This window comes from Myripristis murdjan, chromosome 11 (assembly GCF_902150065.1).
Source record: "Myripristis murdjan chromosome 11, fMyrMur1.1, whole genome shotgun sequence".
Lineage (NCBI taxonomy): Eukaryota > Metazoa > Chordata > Actinopteri > Holocentriformes > Holocentridae > Myripristis > Myripristis murdjan.
Genome location: NC_043990.1, coordinates 7,327,807 through 7,354,948, shown reverse-complemented (window position 1 = coordinate 7,354,948; position 27,142 = coordinate 7,327,807). Strand labels below are relative to the sequence as shown.

The 27,142-nt window shown below is 42.9% G+C and overlaps 1 protein-coding gene and 1 long non-coding RNA gene across 2 annotated transcripts in view; one reads left to right on the top strand and one right to left on the bottom strand.

The window, feature by feature from the left end:
* Nucleotides 1–27,142, top strand: part of LOC115368084 (uncharacterized) — a 447,723-nt gene that overhangs the window by 369,608 nt on the left and 50,973 nt on the right. Inside the window, exons 7-8 of the mRNA XM_030064065.1 lie at nt 17,042–17,195; nt 19,595–19,873. Of these exons, the coding sequence (XP_029919925.1) occupies nt 17,042–17,195; nt 19,595–19,873 (433 nt within the window). The remainder of the gene's footprint in view (nt 1–17,041; nt 17,196–19,594; nt 19,874–27,142) is intronic.
* LOC115368116 (uncharacterized) overlaps nt 183–27,142 on the bottom strand; it is a 50,168-nt gene continuing 23,208 nt past the window's right edge. Inside the window, exon 3 of the long non-coding RNA XR_003928983.1 lies at nt 183–260. This is a non-coding gene — a long non-coding RNA (uncharacterized LOC115368116). The remainder of the gene's footprint in view (nt 261–27,142) is intronic.

Genomic DNA, 27,142 nt, shown 5'->3' with positions numbered 1-27,142 from the left:
TTTCTACCCCAACAAAATCATGATGTTCTGGACGAGAGACGGAGAGGAGGTTCATGAGGACGTGGACCACGGAGAGATCCTCCACAACCACGATGGAACCTTCCAGAAGAGCGTTGACCTGCACGTTTCATCAGTCAAACCTGAAGACTGGGGGAGGTACAGCTGTGTGTTTCAGCTCTCTGGTGTCAAGGAGGACATCGTCACCAAACTGGACCCAAAAGTGATCAAGACCAACTGGGGCAAGACTGAGATCAGAAGACCTGAGGAAGGTGGTAAAGACACGTCTCGTCTACTTGACTTGTAGTTCAGGAGTTTTATTTTGGTTGTTCTGTGCTGGATTATTTTTCTCTTTATCATTTTGTTGTCATTTCGTTTAATTCAGTCATCCATGGCAATTCAGATTTTATTAGTCATGTTGATGTTTTTACTTTCTCCAGCTTTTAAAAATAATTTACATATGGCATCTATTATAAGGTTATGTCCCAGGTTATGTTTTCTCATGCACTGCAGTTTGTATTGACTGTATATGTTCCATATATGTTCCTTCATGGTGGCATAGTTTAGTTTAGCTCGAGGTTTAGCTCGATAGTTCAGCTCCAGATTCTCCCTCAGAGTTTCCCACTGGTGGTGGTGTTGGAGCTGTTGTCGGCCTGCTGGTCCTGGTGGTGATCTGCATTGCTGGAGTCTTCATCTGCAGAAAAAGAAATAATGGTGAGAGAAGTTTCTGTCTTTAACAGAATTCAGTTTTTAATTGTTAACACAAGTGCCTGTGACACTTTGAGTACTGTTTGTGTTCTGTAACCTCATGTTTTGTGTGTGGTGCTTCTGGTCATGCAAACTGCATGAAATGTAAATCTTCAGAATACATTTGTCATATCTAGTGATAGTGATGCACATAATAGAGAATGTTCTTCTGTTTAAATATAAATTTTAAATTGTTCATAATTATCTAATACTGTAATTTCTTGTTTGTATTTCAGGGTTTGAAAAAGCGAACAGTAAGCATTCTGCTCTAGTGACCGATAGTTTTTTTAATCAGAAGGACAGACACGCGTAATCACTCAGCAGTAATTGTTCATGACCAGTTCTGTTCCTCACTTTGTTACTGATCATTTCATTTTAAATCATCTGACTTTGTGTTGTGTTTGTAGCTTCAGACAGTTCAGCTTCATCTGTCAAAGCTGCACCTCTTCCCCTGACCTCTTCCACTGATTCCCCGTCTTGACAGAGAGAATTAGTGAAGATAAAACGGATGGTGGATTCCAGGAAGTCATCAAGGCATCAAAATATATTTTTCTTTCTTAGAGAACATGTGTACTATTTCAATCAAAAATGGATATTAACAAAACTTATTTTACTGAAAAAAAAAAAATAAATACTTAAGAAAGTTTGAGTTCAGGTCAAATTGATCATAACTGCTTTGTTCCACTGATCCAAAAAAAGGAAATATTTTATGTTCATTCATCATATACACTGAATTCCTGCATTTTGGCTCCATCGTGTACAAACTTACTATCAAATGCAGATTTTCTTAAATTGGCACATGATTCTACATGTGAAACAACAGGAATAACATCAGCAGAGTAGGGCTGGGCAATACTGACAAAATCAAATATCACTTTTTTTCCCTTCAAATTCTTCAATATTGATATTCTGACCTTATTGTTGGGGTGAATATTGTTGCTTTCTCAATATACTCACACAATGATATTTTTGATAAACCATCATTAGCAATATGGATATGATGACCAGACATTTAGAGGGAAACGGCTACAACATTAGCTACAACATGCTGAGAGCCGCACCATCTTTGTGTTGTGAATTCATTATCAGTATTCTAATATTCATAATCAGCTGGTTTATTAATCACACAAATTGAATTTGACATTGGTTGCTGGTGTGGCTCAGCGCTCTGCTGTGTCATTGTACAGCCCAGGGCTGTCCCTGGCCAAATTGGGGCATTTTGGGGTATTTTATTTGGAGCCCCCTACGGGGCTGGCCCAATCATATCACGAGCGTGTGGCTCGGTGCACCGGTGTGCAGTGCAATGTGGGTCGAACATTATCTCATAGGATCTACTGAGATGAAGAGAAAATGCAAAGGTGGCGCAGAGAAATTGTAAGAAAAAAATGAAACTTGCTCTTCAAGCAAATGCTGCCAAATGTGCGAAAATTGTTTGCCACGGCAGGGCCATCATCATTCCATGGGCATTGTGCGCATACTGTGGGCGACGCGCGCACTATGCCCACGGGCAAAATGAGGCCCCCCATGTATCGTGAGGCCCTACGCAGCTGCGTGTTCTGCGTGTAGGGAGGGGCGACCCTGGTACAGACGTTCAAATCTTTCTGTAATGGCTTTTTGAGTGTGTGTTAGAACAGGCAATAAAATTTTTTTAAGTTTTTTTATGTGGTGAAGTGGGTTTTGTTGTTCAGTGAGCAACACTCATCAGATACTGTGAGTAGATGTTAAAATGAGTAAAGATGAATTTGATATAAAATTACAACAACTGCGCCGGCACCGTACGAGTCCAAAAGGCAGAGAAAAATTCCAGGCTACAGCAGCGCACTGACATAGATTGTGTAACAAAGTGAAGAGTTGCCACTCCGATCTATTTTCACTGGCTAACAGCAGCACACTGGCTTAGTTTGTCTATTCAGAGAAGAGGTATCACTTTGGCTTGTTTTTCAATCTATGTTATCACATGCATACTACTGCTCATTCATTGGTAGTTGAATTGTTAGGTCTCTTTGATAAGTAATTTCCATTTTTTAAAACAAATAAGAATTTAACATCTACTTCTTCAAGATAATTTATTATGTTCTACAACTCATAAACATACACTAACACTACATACCAAGTGTTTGAGCAGCATATCTCCTCTGTGCTACAAAAGATCCATGGTAAAAAATTATTAACATTAACGCTGAAGCCCTCCCCCACAGTTTCAAAAAATCCTGGAGGAAACCCTGCACAAAGAGGGAAAGGGAGAGAGGGCGCGGGGAGAGCAGTTAAGAAAAAGAAAACTGTATAGAGAAATCTGGAGACGTGGAGGAAGACAGTGGCCAGGGAAGATAACGTTAGCTGACGATGGAACAGAGTTGGAGAAGCAAGAAAAAATCTGTTATTCAATCTGTTACTCATTCAAGACCTCTGGTCAGTTCAGTCTTGATTATTGTGTGAAACTGGACTTGCAGCAAAACTAGACTGTCGCATGATTTTATTTTCTCTGTACCAGCACTTTGCAGGTTCTTAATAAAAGAGGACAAGTTCCTGTTTTGTGTGCCCTGAACTTTTTTTTTCATCTTGCCGAGTTATCAAAAAAGGTATATGTATCATTAATGGTAAAAAAAAAAAAATCATTTTTACTTTTTACTTTTGTACTTAAGTACATTTTAGAGCCTGTACTTTCTTACTTTTACTTGAATAAAGAAGTTGAATTGGTACTTCTACTTTGACCAGAGTCTTTTCTCACACAAGTATCTTTACTTCTACTTAAGTACAGAATGTCAGTACTTTGTTTTCAGAGGTGCAACTTTCTGGAGGTGCAGAATAAGAGGCTGGACTGAACTTTACAAGTCATCATGAGGATATGAGACAAAACTGAGGATAAACAAAGTCTGCCAGTTCTTCAGGCTAAGGTGTGTGTGTGTGTGTGTGTGTGTGTGTGTGTGTGTGTGTGTGCGTGTGCGTGTGCGTGTTAATTAGCATTAAAACAAACTTATATTGACACCCTGCCAGCTACAGCTAGCAGACATACTTGTACAGTGTGATGGTGTTTTCATCAGACTGGAACATCTGTCAGAGCAACAAAGTTTTATAGGACAAACAACAACAACAGTAAGACACTAGAACAAGGAGGCAGGTCGGCTGACTGGCATGTTGAGGAGGAGAAGGAAAGAGGTCAGAGAGCGGTGTAGGAGGTTAGCTTTTCACAACTTACCCAGATACAGTATTAACAGCATAAACCTGAGCTGCTCTTGTATCTGACTTCATGGCCTACATCATGTCACACACTGAGGCATCAGCCTGGGCTGTAAGAGACATGAACTGAACTGTTTTGTGTCTCCACATGGACTGTCTTTGGTGTCATGAACCTGCTCAAAACTTCGGAAACTATGATGAGAATTTCGAATAACATTTTTTTAATAATCTGATGTGTCCCCATCACTTTCACACCAAGCCTGAGCTCTTGTGTTGATAAATCAGGACCAACAGGAAGTCACATGACATCCTCATCAGGGGATTTCACTCCCACAGCTCAGAGGTGAAATACATCATCTGTCCAGAGGTGGCGCTGTGACACTGATGCTTCCTCTGTGTTGTGACATCCATGGTTGTGTAGCTGAGCCTGACCTCTGACCTTGCTGTGGAGGCAGGAAGTGAAGAGAGAGTTTCCCTGCAGAGATCAGTCAGATTATTAACAGATTGCTGTCAGATTAAGACTGTGTGCTCCTCCCTCCCTGTGACAGGAGCTGCTGCAGTTTGAGAACAACAGTGACCCCAGACAACGCTGCTCATGATGAGGAGGTCTCATTCAGAAATATGGTTCCTCTGTTTGCCAAGGCTGGTTGGTTTTTCACTGGGAGAGAATATTTCACAACGTGGTTTCACTAAGAAAGAGAGAGGAAAAGAGTTTAATAACAGTGGAGCTCATAGTGCTGTCCTGACAAATATACGTTAAGCTGTGATTAACACTCCTGTATTGTTTGTTTGTGTTTATTTATGAGCTTCCAGCCGCCTTGATTTTTCTCCAATCATTCATATTCCTGTTGTTGTAAGACCTTTTTTTCATGATCTAAACATCTCAAATAATCCCCAAATCATAGAAAACAAATGCAAATAAAATGATTCACAATTCAAGCCATTTTCACATACAGAATAAAGACTTTCATGCAAACAAGCATTTGCCTAAATGGGTTAACTGGAACCATGAAAGATTTGATTCTCCACTGTTACGTTTCATTTATTCTCACAGCAGGAAACTTTTGATTCTTGGTTCATGTTGAGTTGCTACAAAACTAAACTCACTGAGGAAGATCATGTAAATAAGGTGCAGAATTAAAGATGTTGTTTAAAGGCAGAATGCTTGGAAGTCAGGAAAATTGAGTCCTCTGAACAAAGGTTTATTTCTTCAAATTAAAGAATTGCATTTATGAACATTAAAGGAAAAAAAGAAGACATACACAGGCTTTGACTACGAAAGAAAACAGATACAATATCAAAACACAACACGGTGAATTAAATTAGTCTCGTGTCCATTTTAGAGAAATAAAGATAAATAAAGTTCTCAGTTAAACTAACATGGATGCAGTTATATAAAGTAAGACAAGAGCAAGATAAACTAAAAGAGCTGAGGCCCCATGTGAAGGAGGGAGGGAGTGCAGTCTTTAAATAAGGAGTGAACAGGTGAACTTAATCAGGTAAACCAGAGTCAAAACTAGAGCAAATTATCAACGAGAAAAGGGGAGAAAAGGGGAGAAAAGGAAGTGAGGCAGGTACCAAGGTGCATTCTGATGAACTGTGAAGGGCACTACATAGGGTGGAAAAGGGAGTGAGGGAGTAAATATATACAGAAATGCTGGTTTCGTCAGTACAAAGATCTTTTTTTTTTCTTGTGTGAAATCAGAGCCTGAGGTCCGGAGCTGAAGGCCTTACTGACGCTGTAACAGATACGCAGCGTGTGTTGATGGTGAGGTGCTCAAAGTGAAAGCCAGGCCGGTCCAGAGCAGGACTGATGCTGATGCTGCTGTGTTTTGGTGTTTTGTTCTCAGTGAGACATGAACAGAGGCTGCAGCTGCGACTGACACTCAGCAGCTGGAAGGAAAATACAAGCAGCCTGTGTGGATATTCATGAACACTGTCAATACAAACTGAGAAATGTGGCATCAGCAGGTTTGTGATAAATGAGCTCAGCTTCCAGTTTCAACTAAATCAAAGGAGAAATCAAAAGATTTCACCTTTGAAATGGATCAAACCTGGAATGAACAACCAATAACTAATCAGTCATTACAATCACAATAACACATTGTTATATGTGGATGATGTATTTATAATGCGTGTTGTATCTTGAGGAGGTTTTCTGTTTTTGTATGGGCTGGTGAAAACAAGTTTCCTGTAAAGGACAAATAAAGCTGAATCTGAATCTGAAAACATGTGCTCTTAAAAAAATCCACATTTCTCCCAGGTGTAGCCTACATCTTTTTAATCTGTAAGGTCATTCTTTGCATTATAAGTCACTTCTTCTGTCTTCCCTCTGCTTTTCTTCTTTTCTCTCTTTCTGTGGCTCTCGTGAGTCAAATATTAGAGCTTCAGTCTCTCGTTCTACCAGAGTTACAGTTTTTTTCAATCGCTTTTTCCAGTCTAATGAAACTAGGATCCACTTTGTCGTCATCTTCACCTCCAAACCACAGCAGAAGTTTTCTTTTGCAAATGTGTTCATACCTTTTCATTGGATTCATACATTTTTCAGGCTCTTTTGCATAACACTTCTCACATGTGTCATTTACATGGCCCTAACTCCATTGACTTCACTGTGGTAGTCAAAAGCAAAACATCTGCTCACAGCTGATGGAAATGACCTGCATCACTGTGAAATCACTAGTGCACCTGCATCACTACCCTTTCCACAAATCACCATTCACAAATCAATCAGGATGCACCTACAAAAAAGGGCCTATAAATTGTATTCTGTTTTCTTTTTTTTCAACTCCTTTGAGTTTTTCTGTGTAATACTGTATGTGAATTACAGTATTTCAGTTTTTCCATCAATACAGTAAAATTTCACCTCAAAGTCTTTGAGTTTGGATGCAGTTCTTTACTGTAAGTTCACATTTGAATGTGTAGCACACAGGAGAACCTTGTTCAAACTGAGAGCTGTAGGGGAGAGTGGGGTAATTTGTGCCAAGGGGCAAGTAGTGCTACCGCTGTTATCTAGAAAACCATAGAAGAAGTTGGTCATGTGACCACATATTTTTGAAGAGGCATCCATTTCACTCATCCTGCAAAGAAGGGAGACACATGGCTTGAGAGGTAAGCACATTTCAGTTCAAAAAACATTTTGTTGACCTCCAAAGTAAATTTTCTATGATCAAGGTTTTTTGATTGCTGTGTTTGAACAATTATAGAAAACTTTGAAAACAGTTCACACAGGTTTTAGTACTTTAGTAAGCTACACCATGAGTCTATACAGTTAGCATGATGTTAGCTCAGAACAGCTGGGGGATGCATTTTTTTTTTCAAAATGGTGGGCTTGGGGTAATTTGTGCCAAAGGGCCTGGGGTAAGTTGTGCCAGTGGCACAACTTGTGATTATATACTATATATTACTTTATTGTATTTTATTGTTATTGTACATTGTCTTCTTACCTTTGATCACTGAAACTATTCAGATTCAGATGAAGATGATTTGCAGGTGCTCCTTTTGGAATTTTTATTTTGTCCTGGGTATGTGTTCCTGTGGCGCTAGGCCTCGTTATAGAAAACTGGCCTGTGATCTTGTTAAAAGAATAAATAAATGTTAAATAAATAATTTTGTATTGAATTTGTTTTGCTTTTATATAGCATTATCATTTGTGAGATTAAAATGATCTGTTTTACTTCAGTTATCAATGGCACAATTTACCCCAGTGTATTCTCTCTAATGGCACAGTTTACCCCGCACCGGGGGCAAGTTGTGCCACAAAACCACTTTTTTTTCAAAAGCTATATTTCTCAAACAGTTTATATAAGATCCAAAGTGATTGTTCCCTGGGATGCACAACATCCTAAACTATATGTGCATATTTTAGTTGGAGGCATTACTGTAATCCCCTCGCTTTAAAGGCACTTTAAGTAAAAATTGGCACTATTTACCCCACTCTCCCCTATTTTGTATTCTGTTGTCAGCTGTGTTACAGCACAGTAGAGCTGATTGAAGGAATCTACTCATTTGGGCATAAGTTGAGTTGTTTGAGGGAAATATTGGCTTATTCTACTTGCTTTACAAAATGGAACTATGTAAATTGTCAAAAGAAATGACTGCAATACACACAAGAAAAAGTAAGGTTGACCCTGCTCAGACTGAAAAGGGTATGCGTCGGCGTCTGCAGCTGTCAGTTAGTGCTCTCCCTAAAACCGTGACTTTCAACCGTTTATATTACATTTTAGCGTTTTTCTTTCTACTATCTGTTGGTCCCTGACTACTCTCACATCAACTCCTTGGCCGGACTTTATCTTTCCACTCTCTGGATATGTGTTACTAGTGTTATATCAGTACAACACTGACAGCGTGGGAAAATTCACCAGAGCAACTGCATAGCAGCCACCAGCCGAGGATTTTACGGGATCTTAAACTGCTCTTTCTACCCCCGAAGCCTGATCTTCGCACCGGGCCCACTTCAGGGCCCGTGCCGGTAAGTCCCACTCCTTGACGCTCCATGACGCTCTGCTCTAACCATTTTGTGGATCACCGCATGTAACACCACTTTAACGTTGTGGGCTCCGTTGTGGGAGCCCCTCCGTGTAAGTGCCCGTGCCCTCCCTGCTAGCGACTGCTACGATCAAATATTTAAGTGATCATAAAATTGTGCACTCTAGCCCGTGTACTTGCCTCCTCTCCTTCCTCCTCCCCCAGGTACCACACACACATACATCAGGCCCGTTTCCACCGCCGGAACTTCGGGGTAATTTTACAGGCCGTGGCCGTTGTCGCGTGTCTCTACCGCCGGAACTACCCCGAAGGAGAGAGTTCAGGAACCTTTACTGGGGCTAAAAAACGGCCCTGCCTCGGGGTAGGGACTCTGGGCGGCCCCGAAAAAACTCCTGGGTTTACTCACGGCGCGATGTGATGTCAACAGAAAGCAGGCGTCCCTAGCAACACGGCCAACACTACCAAGCTAACGCTAACGTGTTAGCTAACGTTAAAAACACACTTTTTAGCCGGCATTTTAGGGGTGCTAACGTTAGCTTTAGCGGACGTTAGCTAACGCTAACAATACACTTTTTAGCCAGCATTTTTAGGGGCGCTAACGTTAGCTTTAGCGGACGTTAGCTAACGCTAAAACACACTTTTTAGCCGGCATTTTTAGGGACACTAACGTTAGCTTTAGCGGACGTTGGCTAACGCTAACAACAGGCTTTTTTAACAACAGGCATTTTGATGCCCCGGTCATGGTTGCGCAACCGCCCGGTAACTTTACAGGAACCTTCCTCCTACTCGGCCCTCTCAGTGGAGACACGGCAGGTGAGAGGGCCGAGCGAGAGGACGTTCCTGTAGCAGCTCCTGCCCCCCAAATACTACCAGGAACATTCTGGTGGAAACGGGCCTGATCACGGCTCCTCTTACTTCTCCCTCCGGCTGTAACAGCTGCTCCCGCCTCGCCAAGAAGATCACAGAGCTGGAGGGACGTATATCCACTCTGTGCCAAATCCGTAGCGCCGAGGCGCTAATGGACACCATCACCCTTAACCCTCCACAAACTGACTCCCTCTGTGCTCCTGGCTCTGTTGCTGCCCGTGATGCAGCTGTCTCCGGTCCTGTTGCTTTTCTCAAGGCCACTGAAGCTACCTCCTCCGGTGCCTGTTGCCGCCGCTGCTAGTGTGACACCGCTTCTGATGGCACTTGGACTCGTCAGGGGGCCAGGCCGAGGGCCCTGGCCAGCTCCACTCCAGCGGGCCCTAAGCCCTGGTGCCGGGTCCCTACTTCCGGCAGCGGGGGCTCGTCCTCCCGCACTCCTCATCGCAGCATTCAGCTGGCGAATAAGTTTGCACCCCTCGCTTTCCTTCCCGTTGATGGGGACCCCCAGGGCTCTCCTCCCTCCTCCCCACTGCCGTCCCAGGGGCACCAGGGCCCACCGTCATCCCTGAGGCACCCTGTAGCCATACCTGAGCGCTCCATTCTCCGTAAGACTTTCCGCTCCATACCGTTGTTTAAGGCTGAATTATGCTTCCGCGTAGGAAGAGCGTACGGAGGTTGTGCGAAGCTTACGGGGGTTGTGCGACCGCCGTAGAGCCTTATACGACTCGTCCTCTCGCCAAAGACATACAGAAGAGCAGCGACGTTGGTGGGCGGAGAATTGCTCAGTGTGTTTCGCAGAGGTATGTTGGACACACACGCGCTGCGTAGGAAATGCGTGCTTCGCACAACCCCCGTACACGCTTCTAACGCTGAAGCATAATTCAGCCTACACCTGCACCACAGCGCGCCCACCCCCGCCTGTCTGTCCGTTCCTCTCCAGCGACACTGTCTCCTCCACTGACCACTCCCCCAACCTCATCCAGCCCAGAGAGCCCACAGTCAGCCTCCCCTCGCCCACTTTTTCCTCAAACTACTTTAATCATCGGGGACTCAACAACCAGACACATCCGTTTTGTTAGTGCCGTAACACATTGTTTCCCCGGAGCCACGGTCCCAGTTATCCTGGAAAAACTTCCAGATCTGCTCAACACATTGCCCTCCTCCATTCACAGAATTATTCTTCATGTCGGGATAAATGACACGTCCCTTCGTCAATCCGAGGTGACCAAATCAGATTTCAGGAAACTTTTGCAGCTTCTAACCAGCTCCGGGAAATTCATCGTCATCAGTGGACCGCTCTCTCCTTACGGTCGTGGGCAGGGAAAGTTCAGCAGAGTCCTTCAGCTCCACACCTGGCTCCAGTCTACCTGCAGGGCACTCAGTTTAAGCTTCATAGACAATTTCAACCTCTTCTGGAATCGTCAATACCTTCTCAAGCCCAACGGTATCCATCCAAACAAAGTTGGCATCCACATGTTAAAATCCAACCTGCAGTACACTATCCAATCATATCCACGTGATTGACTGTTTACTCCTCACTCGCACTCATACACACAGGTTCCCCCCTCTTCTTCTTCTGCACCCTCTCAGTGTACAACTGCCGTCAACTCCCCCTACAGGCCCCTGCTGTCATTACACCCCTCTGCCACTGGCCTCCCTATTCAGACAATCATAACTGTTAGATCCCTCTGCCCTTATGTCACTTTAAAAGCAGCAAATAAAAACAACCTTTCTCACATAAAACTGAGTGCCCCTGCTTCTGCATCTCACAAGCCTGATAACACCAATGTCAAATTCGGTTTGCTCAACATCCGCTCCCTCACAGGTAAAGGACATCTGATCCAGGATCTCCTCAACGATCGCAAATTTGACTTTCTTTGTCTAAATGAGACCTGGCAAGTACCTGGTGACTTTTCCCTTCTCAATGACTCTACTCCTCCGGGGTTTGTTTACATTTGCAAACCTCGTGGCTCAGGTCGCGGAGGGGGTCTCGCGATACTCTACTGCGAGAAGTGGAAGGTTCTCCCAGTTTCCGTGCCTCCCCTCTCCTCACTAGAATGCCTTGCCTGCCAAATATCTGGTCCCACTCCCACTATCATTGCCACAGTCTACCGTCCCCCCAAGCCTCATAGTGACTTTTTAAATGAATTCTTTGCCCTCCTCACCCACCTCTCCACTCTCTCACCCAATGTAATTCTGCTGGGGGATTTCAATATACACATGGACAATCCTGCTCTTCCCCTTACCATGGACTTCTCTTCATTACTTGCCAGTTTTGGTTTCCATCAGTTTGTAGATTTCCCCACACACATCAAAGGTCACACCCTGGAATTAATTGGCTGCTCTGGTCTCACCCCCTCCAACTGTACTGCTGTTGAACTCCATATTACAGACCATTTCCTACTCACATTTAATGTCACCCTCCGGCTCTCCATATTCAAACCACCCCGTGTCATCTCATACTGCAACATTAAGGACATTAACCTGGACTCCCTCTCTTCCTACATTGCCACCTTGACTCCGGACTCCTCTTCCACTCCGATGAGCTTGTCATCCAGTACAATAATGGCCTCACAAATATTCTCAATTCACTCGCTCCTGTCAGGTCCCGCTCTGTTTACTTTACTCGGTCTGCCCCCTGGTTCTCCCCTGCTCTCCGCTCCATGAAATCCAAAAATCGACAGCTTGAAACTGGTCTCACCATCCATAAAGACATCTACATAGCTCAATTATCTCTCTATAAGGACTCCATCTCTCAAGCTAAATCACAATACTACTCTGGACTTATCTGCTCTAATGCTGGCAATACCAAGACTCTCTTCTCTGTATTTAACCGCATCATTCAACCCCCTGACTCCCTCCCCACCCACCTGTACTCCTCAGACACCTGCAACTCTCTTCTTCTATTTTTCAACGACAAGGTCAATCAAATCCACCAGCACCTGGGCTCCACTTCTTCTCCCCTCCCCACTTCTGATCTCCCCCCGCTCTGTCAATCCCTTTCCACCTTTGAACTCCCTCATTCCTCAATTATCTCTGACCTAATCAGTAAGTCCAAGCCCTCTTCCTGTCAATTAGATCCCCTCCCCACAGTCCTGGTCAAATCCTGTCTTCCCTCTTTGCTCCCTTTCATTTCAGCCATTATCCACTCTTCACTGTCCACTGGAATTGTTCCTGCTCCTTTTAAATCTGCAGCTGTCACTCCAATCCTGAAAAAACCTGGTTCAGATCCGAATGATTACAATAACCTCCGCCCCATTTCTCACCTCCCATTAATTTCCAAAATTCTTGAGAAAATTGTTGCCTCTCAACTTCACTCCCACCTCACCCAAAACAGTCTCTATGAACAATTCCAGTCCAGTTTCCGTCCCCGCCACAGCACTGAAACAGCCCTCATAAAAAAACCCATATGACCTCCTCATGGCAGCCGACTCTGGTTTTCTCTCCATCCTCATCCTCCTTGATCTGAGTGCAGCATTTGACACTATTTCTCATGCCATCCTCTTTAATAGACTCTCCTCCATAGGCATCACTCACACCCCCCTGGTCTGGTTTCACTCTTACCTCACAGGCCGCACTCAGTTCATCTAACTTAAATCCTTCACTTCACAGCCCTCCCCCGTCACTTCTCCTTTTCATTATCTACCTCCTCCCACTCGGTAATATTTTCCGCAAATTTGGTATCCATTTTCACTGCTTCGCGGATGACACCCAGCTCTACCTATCCAGTAAATCCGACTCCTCTCTCCCACCCTCCTCCCTCACCCGCTGCCTCTCAGAAATTAAATCTTGGTTCTCCTCAAACTTCCTCAAACTCAACAGTGATAAAACAGAACTTCTCTTAGTCGGTACCAAATCCACCTTATCCAAAGTTAACAGTTTTTCCCTCACCATTGACAGCTCCACAGTGTCCCCCTCCCCTCAGGTTAAGAGTCTGGGTGTCATCCTCGACAGCTCACTGTCTTTCCACTCTCACATCAAGACCATAACCCGCTCTGCCTATTTTCACTTACGTAACATCAATCGTCTCCGCCCATCTCTCACCCCCAACTCCACTGCCATCCTGGTTCACAGCCTCGTCACCTTCCGTATTGACTATTGTAACTCACTCCTTTTGGTGCCCCTCACAAATCCCTCCATAAACTTCAACTGGTCCAGAATTCTGCAGCCCGTATCATTTCCAGAACCCCCTCCTTTCACCACATCACTCCGGTCCTCCAACAGCTTCACTGGCTCCCGGTCAAATTCAGAATCAACTTTAAAATCCTTCTGTATACTTTTAAGGCCATCCACAACCTTGAGTGTCAAGAAAGGCGCTTATAAATAAAATGTACTATTATTATTATTATTAATAATAATAATAATATTATTATTTTGGTGTTGAGTATGAAGTGAGTGAGTAGCTGGATTCACTCGCTTGACTGCGAGTTGTATTGGGTGGTGACAAAATGTGCTTTTGCTGCATGTTTGAAATGTTTTGTCATGGTAAGAGCCTTTTGCAAACAAAATGTGTTATTTTGGGAAGAGCGCCTCTCATTAGGCCTATGTATTAACTGTTTTGATACCAGGGTTTCTGAGTTGTAGTGATGGGTCGGTCGCGAACGAACTGGCTCTAAGAGCCGGCTCTTTGAAGTGAACGACGGGAGCCGGCTCCTGATTGGGAGCCGTTTTTTTTTTTTTTCGGGAGCCGATTGGTTATTTTTTCTGCGAAAGCCGCATGTGATTGGTCAAGATGTGGGTGCCATCTGTCTGCGCTGAGCAGCTTCACCCCGGACCGGCAGTTACACACACACACACAGCACACACACACAGCACACACGAACAGGAGGGAGGGAGACGAAAGAGAAAGAGCAAGGGGCCACAAGGAGAGACAACACGAACGCGCTGGAAAGGTGGAGTTAAGAAAATGAGTGACAGCAGGAAAAGGAGTATAATCTGGACCCATTTCAATTTTATTGACAATAGAAAGGCAGAGTGTAGAGTCTGGAAGAAAAAATCTCTTATCGAGCCGGCTCTACAAACAACCTGCACAGGCACATGGCAACTGTCCACCCCCACCCTAAAAACACAAGCAGTTGATCCTGATATTAATGAAGATGCCAGTGTGTCTACTGCAACTGTTGTTGCTGCTGCTGCAGTGTGTACAGCAATTCAATTCAACTGTAAATAGCCTAGTTAAAAGTTTGTTTTTGTATTTTATAATATATTTTTTGTAGCACTATGTAGAGTGAATAAATAAAGGCATATTTATATAATAAACATATATAAATAAATAAATAAATAAAAACATAACACATGTTTTTTTTTTTTTTTTTTTTTTTTTTTTTTTTTACATTAGTAATTCATTTTGTGCATAATTTTACATTATTGTTGGTAATAAATTAATTTAAGCGACAAAAAAATCTGAAGAGCCGCTTGGGAGCCAAAAGAACCGGCTCTTTTTAGTGAGCCGAGCCAAAAGAGCCGGTTCTCTAAAAAGAGCCGGAATTCCCATCACTACTGAGTTGACAGAGTAGGTAAAGCAGTTGAAAAAAACTGTAAATTTTACTTTCACTTAACCTGAATTCTGCCTGATAACTAATGACGTCGCAGCCTTTCAGATTTTTCTATTGGCCAATCGGGTTCCTGTACCGCCCAGTTGTGACGTGAGGCTCATTAGACAGACTGCGTCCTCTGGTCGAGACACAAGCGGCCAGCGGGGCTGAGAGGAATTTTGCATCGCCCAGACTTCTTGATTATTGGGAAATTTATTTCTTTATCTAATCAAGATGAAGGAGTTTATTTTGTTGCTCCTCTTCTGTCATGTTGCATCTCCGGGTAAGATCACATTTAAAATCTCTCTCTCTCTCTCTCTCTCTCTCTCTCTCTCTCTCTCTTTTTTTTTTTTTTTTTTTAATCATGAAGCTGTTTCGTTTCTGCGTAGCCGGATGTTGCATTAAGTTGCTTTAGGCCGGGAGCCAGGTCCACCCCTCAGGATGTTTTTTGCTAAGTTTTTTTCACTATGATTTCCTGTTATCGTATACCTTGGGCCATCACGAGTTGATACCGACCATTCCCAACTCGGTGACGTTTGGTCTCAGGGGCCAAAAAAAAACCTTTTTGGGAAAAGCTCCTGGCGAAATTATGTAATTGTAGGCTACATATTAAGGTACTGCAACTGCACAAATGGTCGGAAAACCCTCAAATTCTGCAAGATGTATCCTGACACATAGGGTAAACTATCAGAAAAAGATCCAGGTGTGTCCTGCCTTTCAGTTCTCAAATATCACCTTCAACATACCCCAAAAGACAAAAAAAATGTCTGTCCGCCTGAAAACTCACCATCAAAAGTGCTCAGTTTCAAACATTTCCTTATTGTTTCACTACCTAAAATGTTAATTAAAAGCTTCCCACATTTCTAAGCTTCAATTTAAGTCCAAGGTGACCTTTCCATCTATAGGATTACAGCTGCTATGACCAAAGTTTTCCACTTTACCCCAAATCGGGAAAAACTGAAAATTCCAGTATTACCATTTCAAATGGGCTTAAGCATATTTTCTGGAATCTAAACCCAATCTTAAACAAGAGGTGAGACTTCAGTTACGTCTTGATATACAATCTGAAGTGTGAATTACATGAAAAGAGAATAATGTTACGCCCCCAGATGGACCAGGGTATCAAGGTGCAACATTAAACAACATCATACAAAACCAGGTAATCATATGAGATTTATTAAAGAACTCAGTCCTGACATGGAATAAATGACTCGAGTCAACATTTCTTAACTATAGATAAACATTCTGCATAGTCAAATAACGAAAATAGAACACATTTCTATGGTTCTTAGATATTTTTGCTACTGTACTTTGACCACTGGTCATATCAGTGTATTGTATTAGTGTAGACTATGTCCCAGAAGATGCATTTTTTAAAGTTTTATTCATGCTATCTCTTGATGCTTTTAGTGTGGCAGCAGTTGTCTGGGATATGTGATCTGGCTACACTGATAACATTTCTCTGCACCAGGATGTGTCCTCAATGTGTTCATGAAATACCTGGACTATTTGAGGATTGTAGTATGGTTTTGCTACTGTGTAGGGTAATGTAAAGGGAGTGAACTGGTGATTGGTTTAAAAAATATGTGATATCAGTGAAATCATTTGTGACATCAAGAAAATATAATCGTTTTTGAGGGCAGGATCATTTGTGACATCAAGAAAATATAATCGTTTTTGAGGGCAGGATAGTATTTGCATTTATTTATTTATTTATTTATTTATTTATTTTTATTTTATTAAAAAAAAAGAAAAAGTCACATAGGTCATAAACTCCAGGGAGAAAAATATTCTGAAAACGTAATACGCTTTTTTTTTGCGTTGGCATAAAATAACCCTTCATGTATTTCAAAAATGACTGCTTTTAACAAAATTATTGTGCTTAAATCGTCCACAATCTGTTGATCTGTGATTAAAAAAACACAAATAAGTCGTTATTGTTGTTGTTGTTTTTCTTTAACATGAATATCAATATCAGTTTTTATGATTTTTGCCTGTAGTTGTGGAACAGAAATTATATTTTCTGTTGTTGAGGCAGTTGGTTGTGTTTTATGATGACAAATGTTTCTGGTTGATAAATTGATAAATGTGAGTGACAGTTGTTCTGTGTTTGTCCCACAGTGCGTCATTCCCTGAGGAATTTCTACACGGCTTCATCTCAAGTCCCAAACTTCCCAGAGTTTGTGGCTGTTGGTTTGGTTGATTATGTTCAAACTGAATACTATGACAGCAACACACAGAGAGCAGTGCCCAAACAGGACTGGATGGAGAAGGTCACAGCTGATGAAGCTGGTTACTGGGACTCACAAACTCAGATATCTCAGAGTAACGAGCAGATCTTCAAAGTCAGAATTGACACCTTGAAGAAACGCTTCAACCAAACTGGAGGTTTGTTTACGTTTCTCTTTCTGCTGATAAAATGTTTTTTCATCACAAATTGTTGTAAAGTTACAGACATGTAGCTTCTCACACACACACACACACACACACACACACACACACACACAACCACACACACACACACACACACACACACACACTCACAATCATCTCAGACAAATTTACATAGAAACACACACACTCTCTTTTTCTGTTACACACACCTCTCTCTTTCTCACACACACGTTCTTTTTTACACACACACACACACACACACACACACACACACACACACACACACACCGTCATTTCAATTTCTTTCTCTCTCTCGTACACACACACTCACACATTCTGTTTTCACACACACACACATTTGGTCACACAGTTTTTATCTCACTTTATCACACACACACACACACACACACACACACACACACACACATACATACAAACACACACCACACACACACACACACACCTATGGTTGAGCAAAGCTACATTCATCATACATTAAGCTACATTCACAAAACCTCAGACTCCTCTTGCAAAAAACACTACTGAGCAGTCACTAAACACTACATAAAAAATAGAAAACACAATTCTCAGGACATGAAGCTGTAGAAATAAATGTTTAGTGTTCACTGTAGGCTAAATGCATGTTGCAAAACAAAAAACCTGTGCATTTAGCACTTGTATATAGTAAAAAAAAAAAAACAGAAATCTTGTGCATTTACATGTAACACTTGCACAGTACAAAAACAAACAGAAATCTTGTGCATTTAGCACTTGTATACAGTAAGCCTACGTAAAAATAAAGTACAAAAATATACATGGAATACTAGGCCTGCAAACAGTTAGCCTAACCCTCCATTACAATACTACAGTACATTGGCACAGTGATGTACTGAAACATACACTACTCACAAAAAGTTAGGGATATTTGGCTTTTGGGTGAAATTTATGGAAAATATAAAAAGTTCACGCTACAGTGATATTATATCATGAAAGTAGGGCATTTAAGTAGAAGCATACACTGGTGATTTCCTCATCTCAAACAATTTCTTGAAACAAAAGCCAACAACAGTGGTGGATATACCACAACAAAAAATGTCAGTGTCAATAACTTGTCATGTGCTCTTGAGCATCAATTACAGCTTGACAGCGACGTCTCATGCTGTTCACAAGTCGACTTATTGTCTGCTGAGGCATGGCATCCCACTCTTCTTGAAGGGCGGCCCTCAGGACATTGAGGTTCTGGGGTACAGAGCTCCGAGCCTCTACACGGCGACTCAGCTGATCCCATAGGTTTTCTATGGGATTCAGGTCTGGAGAAAGTGCAGGCCACTCCATTTGAGGTACCCCAGTCTCCAGCAGCCGTTCCCTAATGATACGACCTCCATGAGCTGGAGCATCAAACACCTGATGTGAATTTTGCCGTTAAACTCCTTGTTAGAGAACAGCAACTTGTGCAAAAAGTACTGAAACATTGAACAGTTGGACATGTGCATTCAAAAGTTTACAGAAGGTCACATTAAGTTCACCTGTAAAGGTTATAATGCATTTTAGGTTCATCCTGAAATTTCACCCAAAAGCCGAATATCCCTAACTTTTTGTGAGTAGTGTATATTTACTTACAGTACACTGTGGTACAGTATATAGTATAGTCATACAGTAATTGCTGTCAACATTTACATACTATAATGTCAAAAAAGGTAATTACCTGTTCTCTTCTCTAAATCTTTGGATTATGGTGGACACAGTGAGTCTACTGATGTTTGGTTGTACCCTTTGTCCGGCCTCCCTCATGCTCATACCATGGACAAGAACATGGTCAATCACAGTAGCTCTGATTTCATCAGATATTACTGTTCTTTGTCTTCACTGACCCCCTCGACCTCCTCGACCACCTCAACCTCCTCGACCACCTTGACCACCTCGACCTCCTCGACCTCCTCTCACACAAACTCCTCCTCTCAGATTTCTATCCATTGTAGTGCTTCACAAAGCAGTGCTCTCTGAACTGGCTTATATATGTTCCCTCACATCATTAGTCACAAGTGTGATCAATTTTGAGTTGTTGTGTTCAACCAGTGACACCAGAGCTTTACTTGTGTTTGACTTTTGCCACCAGTGCTCACCATTATGCAACACCGGTGCATCACAATGAAAATGTGTTGGTAAGTTGTGTCTAAACAGGTGAAACGTGCTTATGGTTTTGCCAAAAGAGTGACTGATTCACTCAGTGGGTTCAGGCAATGGAGCATTTGGTTCAGACAACAGGGTTTTGTGTTTTAGCAATTGAGAAAAACTGTAATCTAGATTTATTTAATCTTGATTTATTTAATCTAGATTTATTTACATGTGTGGATCTCACTCTGGTTTACTGCAGACTTCTGTCTCTCTCTCAGGTGTCCACATTGTCCAGGTGATGTACGGCTGTGAATGGGACGATGAGACTGGAGACACTAATGGTTTTAGTCAGCATGGTTATGATGGAGAAGACTTTGTAGTTTTTGACCTGAGGACAAAGACGTGGATCGCTCCAACACCACAGGCTGTCATCACCAAACACAAGTGGGACAGAGATACAGGTCAAAATGAGTATTTGTACCACTACTTCACCCAGGAGTGCATTGACTGGCTGAAGAAGTATGTGGGCTATGGGAGGAGCACTCTGCTGAGAACAGGTAGACTCACCTGACCTGATGTATGTGATGGTCACAGCTATGTTCATATGCCTCTTCTGGTTTTAATATGCAGTATCATTACTGTGAATATGAAACAACATATAGAGACACTCTGCATAAAACTGTAGTGTTGTTGCTGTTTTTTTTAGGTTACACACATTTCTCAACTATTTCTCTGTCTTTCTTTGTTTCCTTACCTCTCTTCCTCCTGCCTGCTTCTTTGTCTCTCCTGCTTACTTTTCCCTTTCTTCTCCCTATTTAACTCTTCATTTTTGTCATTTTCTCTCTTCCTTTATTTTCACCATTTCTCCCTCTCTCTCTCTCTCTCTCTCTCTCTCTCTGTCTTTCTCTCTCTGTCTCTCTGTGTGTCTCTCTCAATTCAATTCAGTTCAATTCAATTAGCTTTATTGGCATGGCTGCATATTATACAACATTGCTAAAGCATATTTACACAAAATACAATCTTAGCAGACAGATAAACAATATATATATAAACAAACAACAAACAAACAGAAACAGAAAAAAACAATACAAGAGAGCATGGAGAACAATAGGGGCTATGGAGGGTAGGTAACAACAAATGAATTATTGATGTATAAGCATTAATTCTTATTAGCCGTGTGGGTCAGGGCTCTAATAGAGCAGTGGAGCTCATGGGAGGCTGCCACATATCTTGCTGCCAGTCTACAGTAGTCCTCCCTCTCTCTCTCTCCCCCTCTCTCCCCAGATCTTCCCTCGGTGTCTCTCCTCCAGAAGACTCCCTCCTCTCCAGTGACCTGCCACGCTTCAGGTTTCTACCCCAACAAAATCAAGTTGTTCTGGACGAGAGACGGAGAGGAGCTTCATGAGGACGTGGACCACGGAGAGATCCTCCACAACCACGATGGAACCTTCCAGAAGAGCGTTGACCTGGACCTTTCATCAGTCAAACCTGAAGACTGGGGGAGGTACAGCTGTGTGTTTCAGCTCTATGGTGTCATGGAGGACATCGTCACCAAACTGGACCCAAAAGTGATCAAGACCAACTGGGGCAAGACTGAGATCAAACGTGATGGAGGTGGGAAAGACACGTTTGGTTTATTTGTTCAACTTAATTTGCGGTGAATGTGCTTTGTTTTTGCTCTGCTGGTCTGTTTCTGTTTTTGTTGTAGTGCTTTTGTTTGTCTTTGTGTGATCAGTTGGGTTTTTATTTTATGTACAGTATCATGATAATGTATTCTTATTTAATTTTCACCATTTTATGTGAAGTTTTAATAATTAATTTATCAAGTTCCCTGTCTCTGTTTTCTCATGCATTGAGATCAGTTTAAAATCCAACCACAAGCTAGCCTGCCCTCGATCATAAACACACATCATAAAATTGTCTTTGTTGTGTCAAAACTTCGATCGACTTACATAATTGAATAATTGAATTGTTCTGAACTGCAAGTTTAAGCAAACACAAAGTCAAGTGAGGTCACTATTAAACTTATGCATACATCTCATTCCGGTTCACTGATCACATAATTTGACCTTTAAACATCTGAAAAAACACCTTAAAATATCTTATATAAAGTTAAGGCCCTCAAAAATATTAAAATGTCTTATGTATTTTTTTTTCACCAGGCAATAACAGGATGTTTACACACAAGAAAACTTAATTAATTTGCTGTTTTTCTTGTACTGCTCATGTGTAGTTTCAGACCTTCCTTTAGCAGTGTTCATTTGTAAACAGGCTGGTTTTGCCTTGTGTTGATTCTTTATATTGATCATTAAAATGGTTTTAAATTCCAGGAAGCAGTGAAAAGGTCTTAATAAAAGTCAGGAAGAAAAGTCAGCTGTATTGACCACAGGACTGTGTTAATAAATATTTGGAAATATTTGATAACTAGATGAATGGACATAATGGTGGATGCCCAGATTCCTGCTCTAACTGACTTTATACAGGCTCTGATTTCTTTAACTGACTCATTGATTCACTTGTTTATTTTGGCTCAACAGTGAAGCCCAGTGACCTGATCATCCCCATCGTTGCTGCAGTTATCGCTGTGCTCCTCATCGGACTGTGCATGACAGCAAGATGGTCGCGCCTACGCCGGTAGCAGGCCATCTGAGCTTGTTCCTCGTTGTGTTTGCTCTGTTCTTTGTTTGTTCATCGCTTTGTGAGAACAGTGCTAGTTTGGTGATTGTGTATGATTTTCATACCTTGTTTAACATCTGTGCATCGGTGCTGAGATCGCTGTCTCATCGATCTGAACAGTGGAGCTCCCACTGTCACCTGCACCGCACAATCCCTGGGGTCATCTGGAGGCCCTCCTGCACCTGCACCTGGCCGAGAAAGTCCAGGAGAAGGAGTAGACGGGCAGGAGCCGCAGTAAAGCTCCAACAACAATCCAGAGGCCGCTCCCTGTCCGCGCTCCACGCCATCTCCAAGGCGGAGATGGAGGCCGGCATGCCTATGACCCGTCCTCCCAGCGTCAACGGCGCACCTACCGGCGTTTGCTCCGGTGTCCCATCGGCGAGCGCACATGAGAGTGGCTTCAGTGCCTGTGTGTGCGGGAGATCCTCATGCTTCGCCCCCGAGTGTGGAGTTGCTACCTGGAGACGAGCAATTGAGGAGGGAGACCCCTTCCAGGTGTTTGCGGCCCCTAACCCGAGCCTCAAACTTCGGCAGAGCTGGCTCGGACCGCATTGCTTTTGGGCTGATTAACGCCAGATCCATTGGAAACAAATCATTTGTTTTAAATGATCTGTTTGTCTCAAGTCACCTGGATTTTCTGCAGATCACAGAGACCTGGCAAAAAGCAGATGAGTTCTCCTCGCTTAATGAACTCTGCCCGGCGGACTGCTCCTTCTCATGTGCCCCGAGACCGAGGAGCATGTGTCTGCAGACCCGGAGACTGCAGATTCAGGCCCGCAGTTTTGGGACCCGCAGTTCTAGGCCCCTCGCAGCGACACCTACTGGACTGGACCCGCAGTACAGGACCCGCAGTTCTACGCCCCTCGTTTTTCCGCGACAGCGACACCTACTGGTCTGGACGACTGTAAATCTGCACCGCGGTCCTGGACCTGCAGTTCTAGGCCCCTCGTTTTTCCGCGACAGCGCCACCTATTTCATCGGAGACAAGTAATGACAGACGATCGGAGTGCAAGGATTCAACGTGGAGTCAAGTTATGGAATGGCCTTAGTGATGATTTAAAATTGTGTAGCTCTCTGTTGAGGTTCAAAAAAATATTGAAAAGTAGAATAATAAAGCATTACAATGTAAACTGACTGCAGTGTGAAATTAACCCTTGTATACCCTAAGGAAAAGTTCCGAATCCCACCCTTTGACCAAAAAATGGTCAAGCATCTACCCTTTCATAAAATTATGATTTTTTTAAAATCAATTTTTCCAGGGTTTTTTGTTCCATTCTATTTATTAAAATGTTTTTAATTATTTTAAATCATTACTTAATCAAATATTAACCCTTTACATGCCTGTTTGTATCATATACTACTAATTAAAATTTGTGGAAAAAAATATATACTGAAACTTTGTCAACATACTAACAGGTAATGAGATTATTTTACTATTATTATCCCAGTGTGACATGGGTTGCCCATCACCCACAATATTAACTTTGGTGCATTATTTATTCATTTATTTATTTATTTGTTGCGAGAAATGAAGTGGCGACTGTGAAACAAACTCTGTGGTCTGTTCGCTGCTTTCAGAGCTGGTGTGAGGAGAAGAAAGAGACTGTTGATTTTCACCCGATCTCAGCGTCTGTGTTGCTTGGCAACCATTCTGCCCACTTTCTTGCTGGATTGCACGCTATTGCTTGGTGGAAGAGTAAATACTTCTCAATTTAAGCAATAAGCCCCGAGAAGCAGTGGGTTACAGTGATTTCACAACGGCTGAGGAGCGTTTTGCCTTTGTAAAATCACTGTAACCCACTGCTTCAAGGGACTTATTGCTTTTATAAAACGGTTACCCTCCATATAGCCCATAAAATAATCACACAAGAAAAAAAAAAATTAATAATTTATTGGTAATAATGCCACAATAAAATTGAGAACTACTCATTCTTCCACCAAGCAAGATAGAGTGGACAGAACGGTTGCCAAGCAACACAGACGCTAAGATAGCTTGAAAAAGCGGCATATATACCAGCAGTTAAATTATCAACAACGAACGTCAAATTGATTTTGCCAGGCCTAGGCCTACAGCATAATGTTTATATGGTGCGTGTGCATATCTCCGAGACGGCTCTGATTCCAATGAACAAGCCAATAATGACATCCATATCCTTATTTATGCTGTTTAATTGGCATTGTAGTAAACTGTCAAGCAACTCCGTACAGTTGTATAGCAACTGCAAAGCAACTGCAGAGAAAAATGTCTGGCTACGCTCATGAAAAAAAAACGTTAGAATCACAAGATCCCTGGCCTGTTTCCCCGGCTTGTCCATGCGCGTGCACGCAAGACAGCGCATGCACGCATATGTGCGTGCACGCACGGCTTTGCATGAGTGTGCCTGTACACATAAGAGCAATGACAAAAAGTCAGGGGAATCACACAGGCTTCTGTTCCTGCTCCTGTTGTGCATATGCGTGCATGCGAAAACATATTGAGGAGTAACAAACCTTTAATCAGTTGTTAGTAGGCCTATGTAGTATTTTGGTGTGGTAAACGTTAAACCAGTGCAGTATTGGGGTACAATAAACATTTAAACTGTTAGAATTGAAGGTGTAATAAACCTTCAAAGCTTCTCCTTTACTGATCCCCGAGGGAAATTCTTGCAGTTTTGCAGTCATCCAGTAGGTGGCGCTGTCGCGGAAAAACGAGGGGCCTAGAACTGCGGGTCCTGTACTTCGGGTCCAGTCCAGTAGGTGGCGCTGCGAGGGGCCTAGAACTGCGGGTCCTGTACTTCGGGTCCAGTCCAGTAGGTGGCGCTGCGAGGGGCCTAGAACTGCGGGTCCTGTACTTCGGGTCCAGTCCAGTAGGTGGCGCTGCGAGGGGCCTAGAACTGTGGGTCCTGTACTGCGGGTCCAGTCCAGTAGGAGTCGCTGTGAGGGGCCTAGAACTGTGGGTCCTGTACTGCGGGTCCAGTCCAGTAGGAGTCGCTGTGAGGGGCCTAGAACTGCGGGTCCCAAAACTGCGGGCCTGAATCTGCAGTCTCCGGGTCTGCAGACATATACTATTGGCCGAGACCCACCGGCTCAGGCGGGGGCCTAGCCTCCATCCACCGAAAGTGTTTCCACACATGGACGGTGGGCTGCAAAGCCTACTCCTCGTTTGAAGTCCTCATAAACAAGATTGGCCGCACAAACCCCTTTTTCTGTGTCCTTGTTTACCGCCCTCCAGGCAAGAACGGGTCCTTCCTGGCTGAGTTTGGTGACTTTCTGGAGAGAATCCTGATACTTGGGGATTTCAACATCCATGTAAATAAGTGCGCAGATACATTTGCTGTGGACTTCCTCAATCTCACAGACTCCTTCCATCTCATCCAGCATGTGTCCAGTCTGACTCACGAGAGAGGTAACACATTGGACCTTGTTTTCACCATCGGTCTAACTGTTAGTGACGTCCATATTGTGGACTTGATGTTGTCAGACCACAAAGGTGTAATGTTTCGCTTATCTTTTGACAATGACTTTGTTCCGGAGAAACGTGTGAAAAGCTCCCGCATTATAAAGAACCTAGCAGTGGAGAGCTAGTTTCAACTGCAATGTTTTGATGTCGCTGGATGATGACGTTGACTGTTTGGTTTGTGTTTTCAATGCCCACTGTGCAGCCATTCTGGATGACGTAGCTCCTCTCGTCACCCGCTCTGCCCACCCCACAAATTCATCTCCCTGGATGAATGAGGAGATCTGTGCGCTCAGGCGAAAACGCCGCAGAGCAGAGAGAGACCGGAAATCGTCCAATCTGGAAGTCCATAGACTATAAAGACCTTACATCTGAATTCAACAAGCTGGTTGAAACGGCCAGGGCTGCTTATTTCTCTAACCTCATCTCCTCTAGCAGGAACAACCCCAGAGTGTTATTTAACACCATTAACACAATTGTTGCTCCTCCTCTTCCACCTGTACCTGTGTTCTCAAATGATGATTGTAACACCTTTCTCTTGTATTTTGTCAACAAGGTTGCAGATGTAAGAGCTAACATCACTCCACCCCCCTCCCCCCCGGTACCCAGTCCAGTTGCTTTACCTTCATTGAGCAGCTTTTCACCTGTCTCTCTAGAAGAGCTTTTAGAGGTAGTTAGCTCCATGAAGACCTCCTCAAGCCCCCTGGACATTCTCCCCACCACCTTACTGAAACAAGTCATTATGTCTGTTGCCCCCTGCCTGGTCACTAGCGTTAATAGTTCCCTGGTCACAGGTGTGGTGCCTTCTTATTTTAAGGAGGCGGTAGTCCAACCCCTCCTCAAAAAGCCCAACCTGGACCCCTCCTCTCCTCTTAACTACAGGCCCATCTCAAAATTACCACTCATTTCCAAGGTGCTAGAGAGAGTTGTAGCTAACCAACTCTTATTTGTCCACATATAACATTGATGACAAATTTCAGTCTGGTTTCCGGAAAAATCACTCCACTGAGTCTGCACTCCTTAGAGTTTCCAATGACATTCTGATGGCCTCGGACTCCGGCAAATGCTCTGTTTTAGTCCTGTTAGACTTAAGCGCAGCTTTTGACACGGTCGACCATGGCATCCTATTGGACAGACTGAGGAACTGGGTTGGTGTGTCAGGATGTGCCCTAGAGTGGTTTGCCTCCTACCTCAGTGAGCTTTGGTTCTCAGTGACCGCCGGCCCTTTCAAGTCTGACACCGCCCCTTTACACTGCGGTGTACCCCAGGGTTCGGTGCTGGCCCCTTTACTCTTTGCCTTGTACATGCTGCCGTTAGGTCAGCTCATATTTATTTAAACTTTTTCAATTCACTGATAAAGTCACTTGAAGTTCACTTTGTAGCTGTAAAATGAATCTTCATCCAAAACTAATGAAGATGAGGGAAATTATCAGTGGGAAAAAGAAACCAAACATTAACATCAGTTTAATTACAAAATCAGAGGTTCATAATTTTACAAAGGTAATATGTACAACTATATATTAACAAAAAAGATAACACAAAGTTTGTGCAAAAGTTTGTCATTCATAGTAAGTAAACAATGAACTTAAAATATATATGTTGAAGTATTTTGTGTATTGTTGAGGATTGAAGAGGCGCTGTCAGTGTCCTTTTGTCCACGAACTGGGAAGAAATGGATCACTAATTATTTATATCATAAATAAAAAAAAAGGCC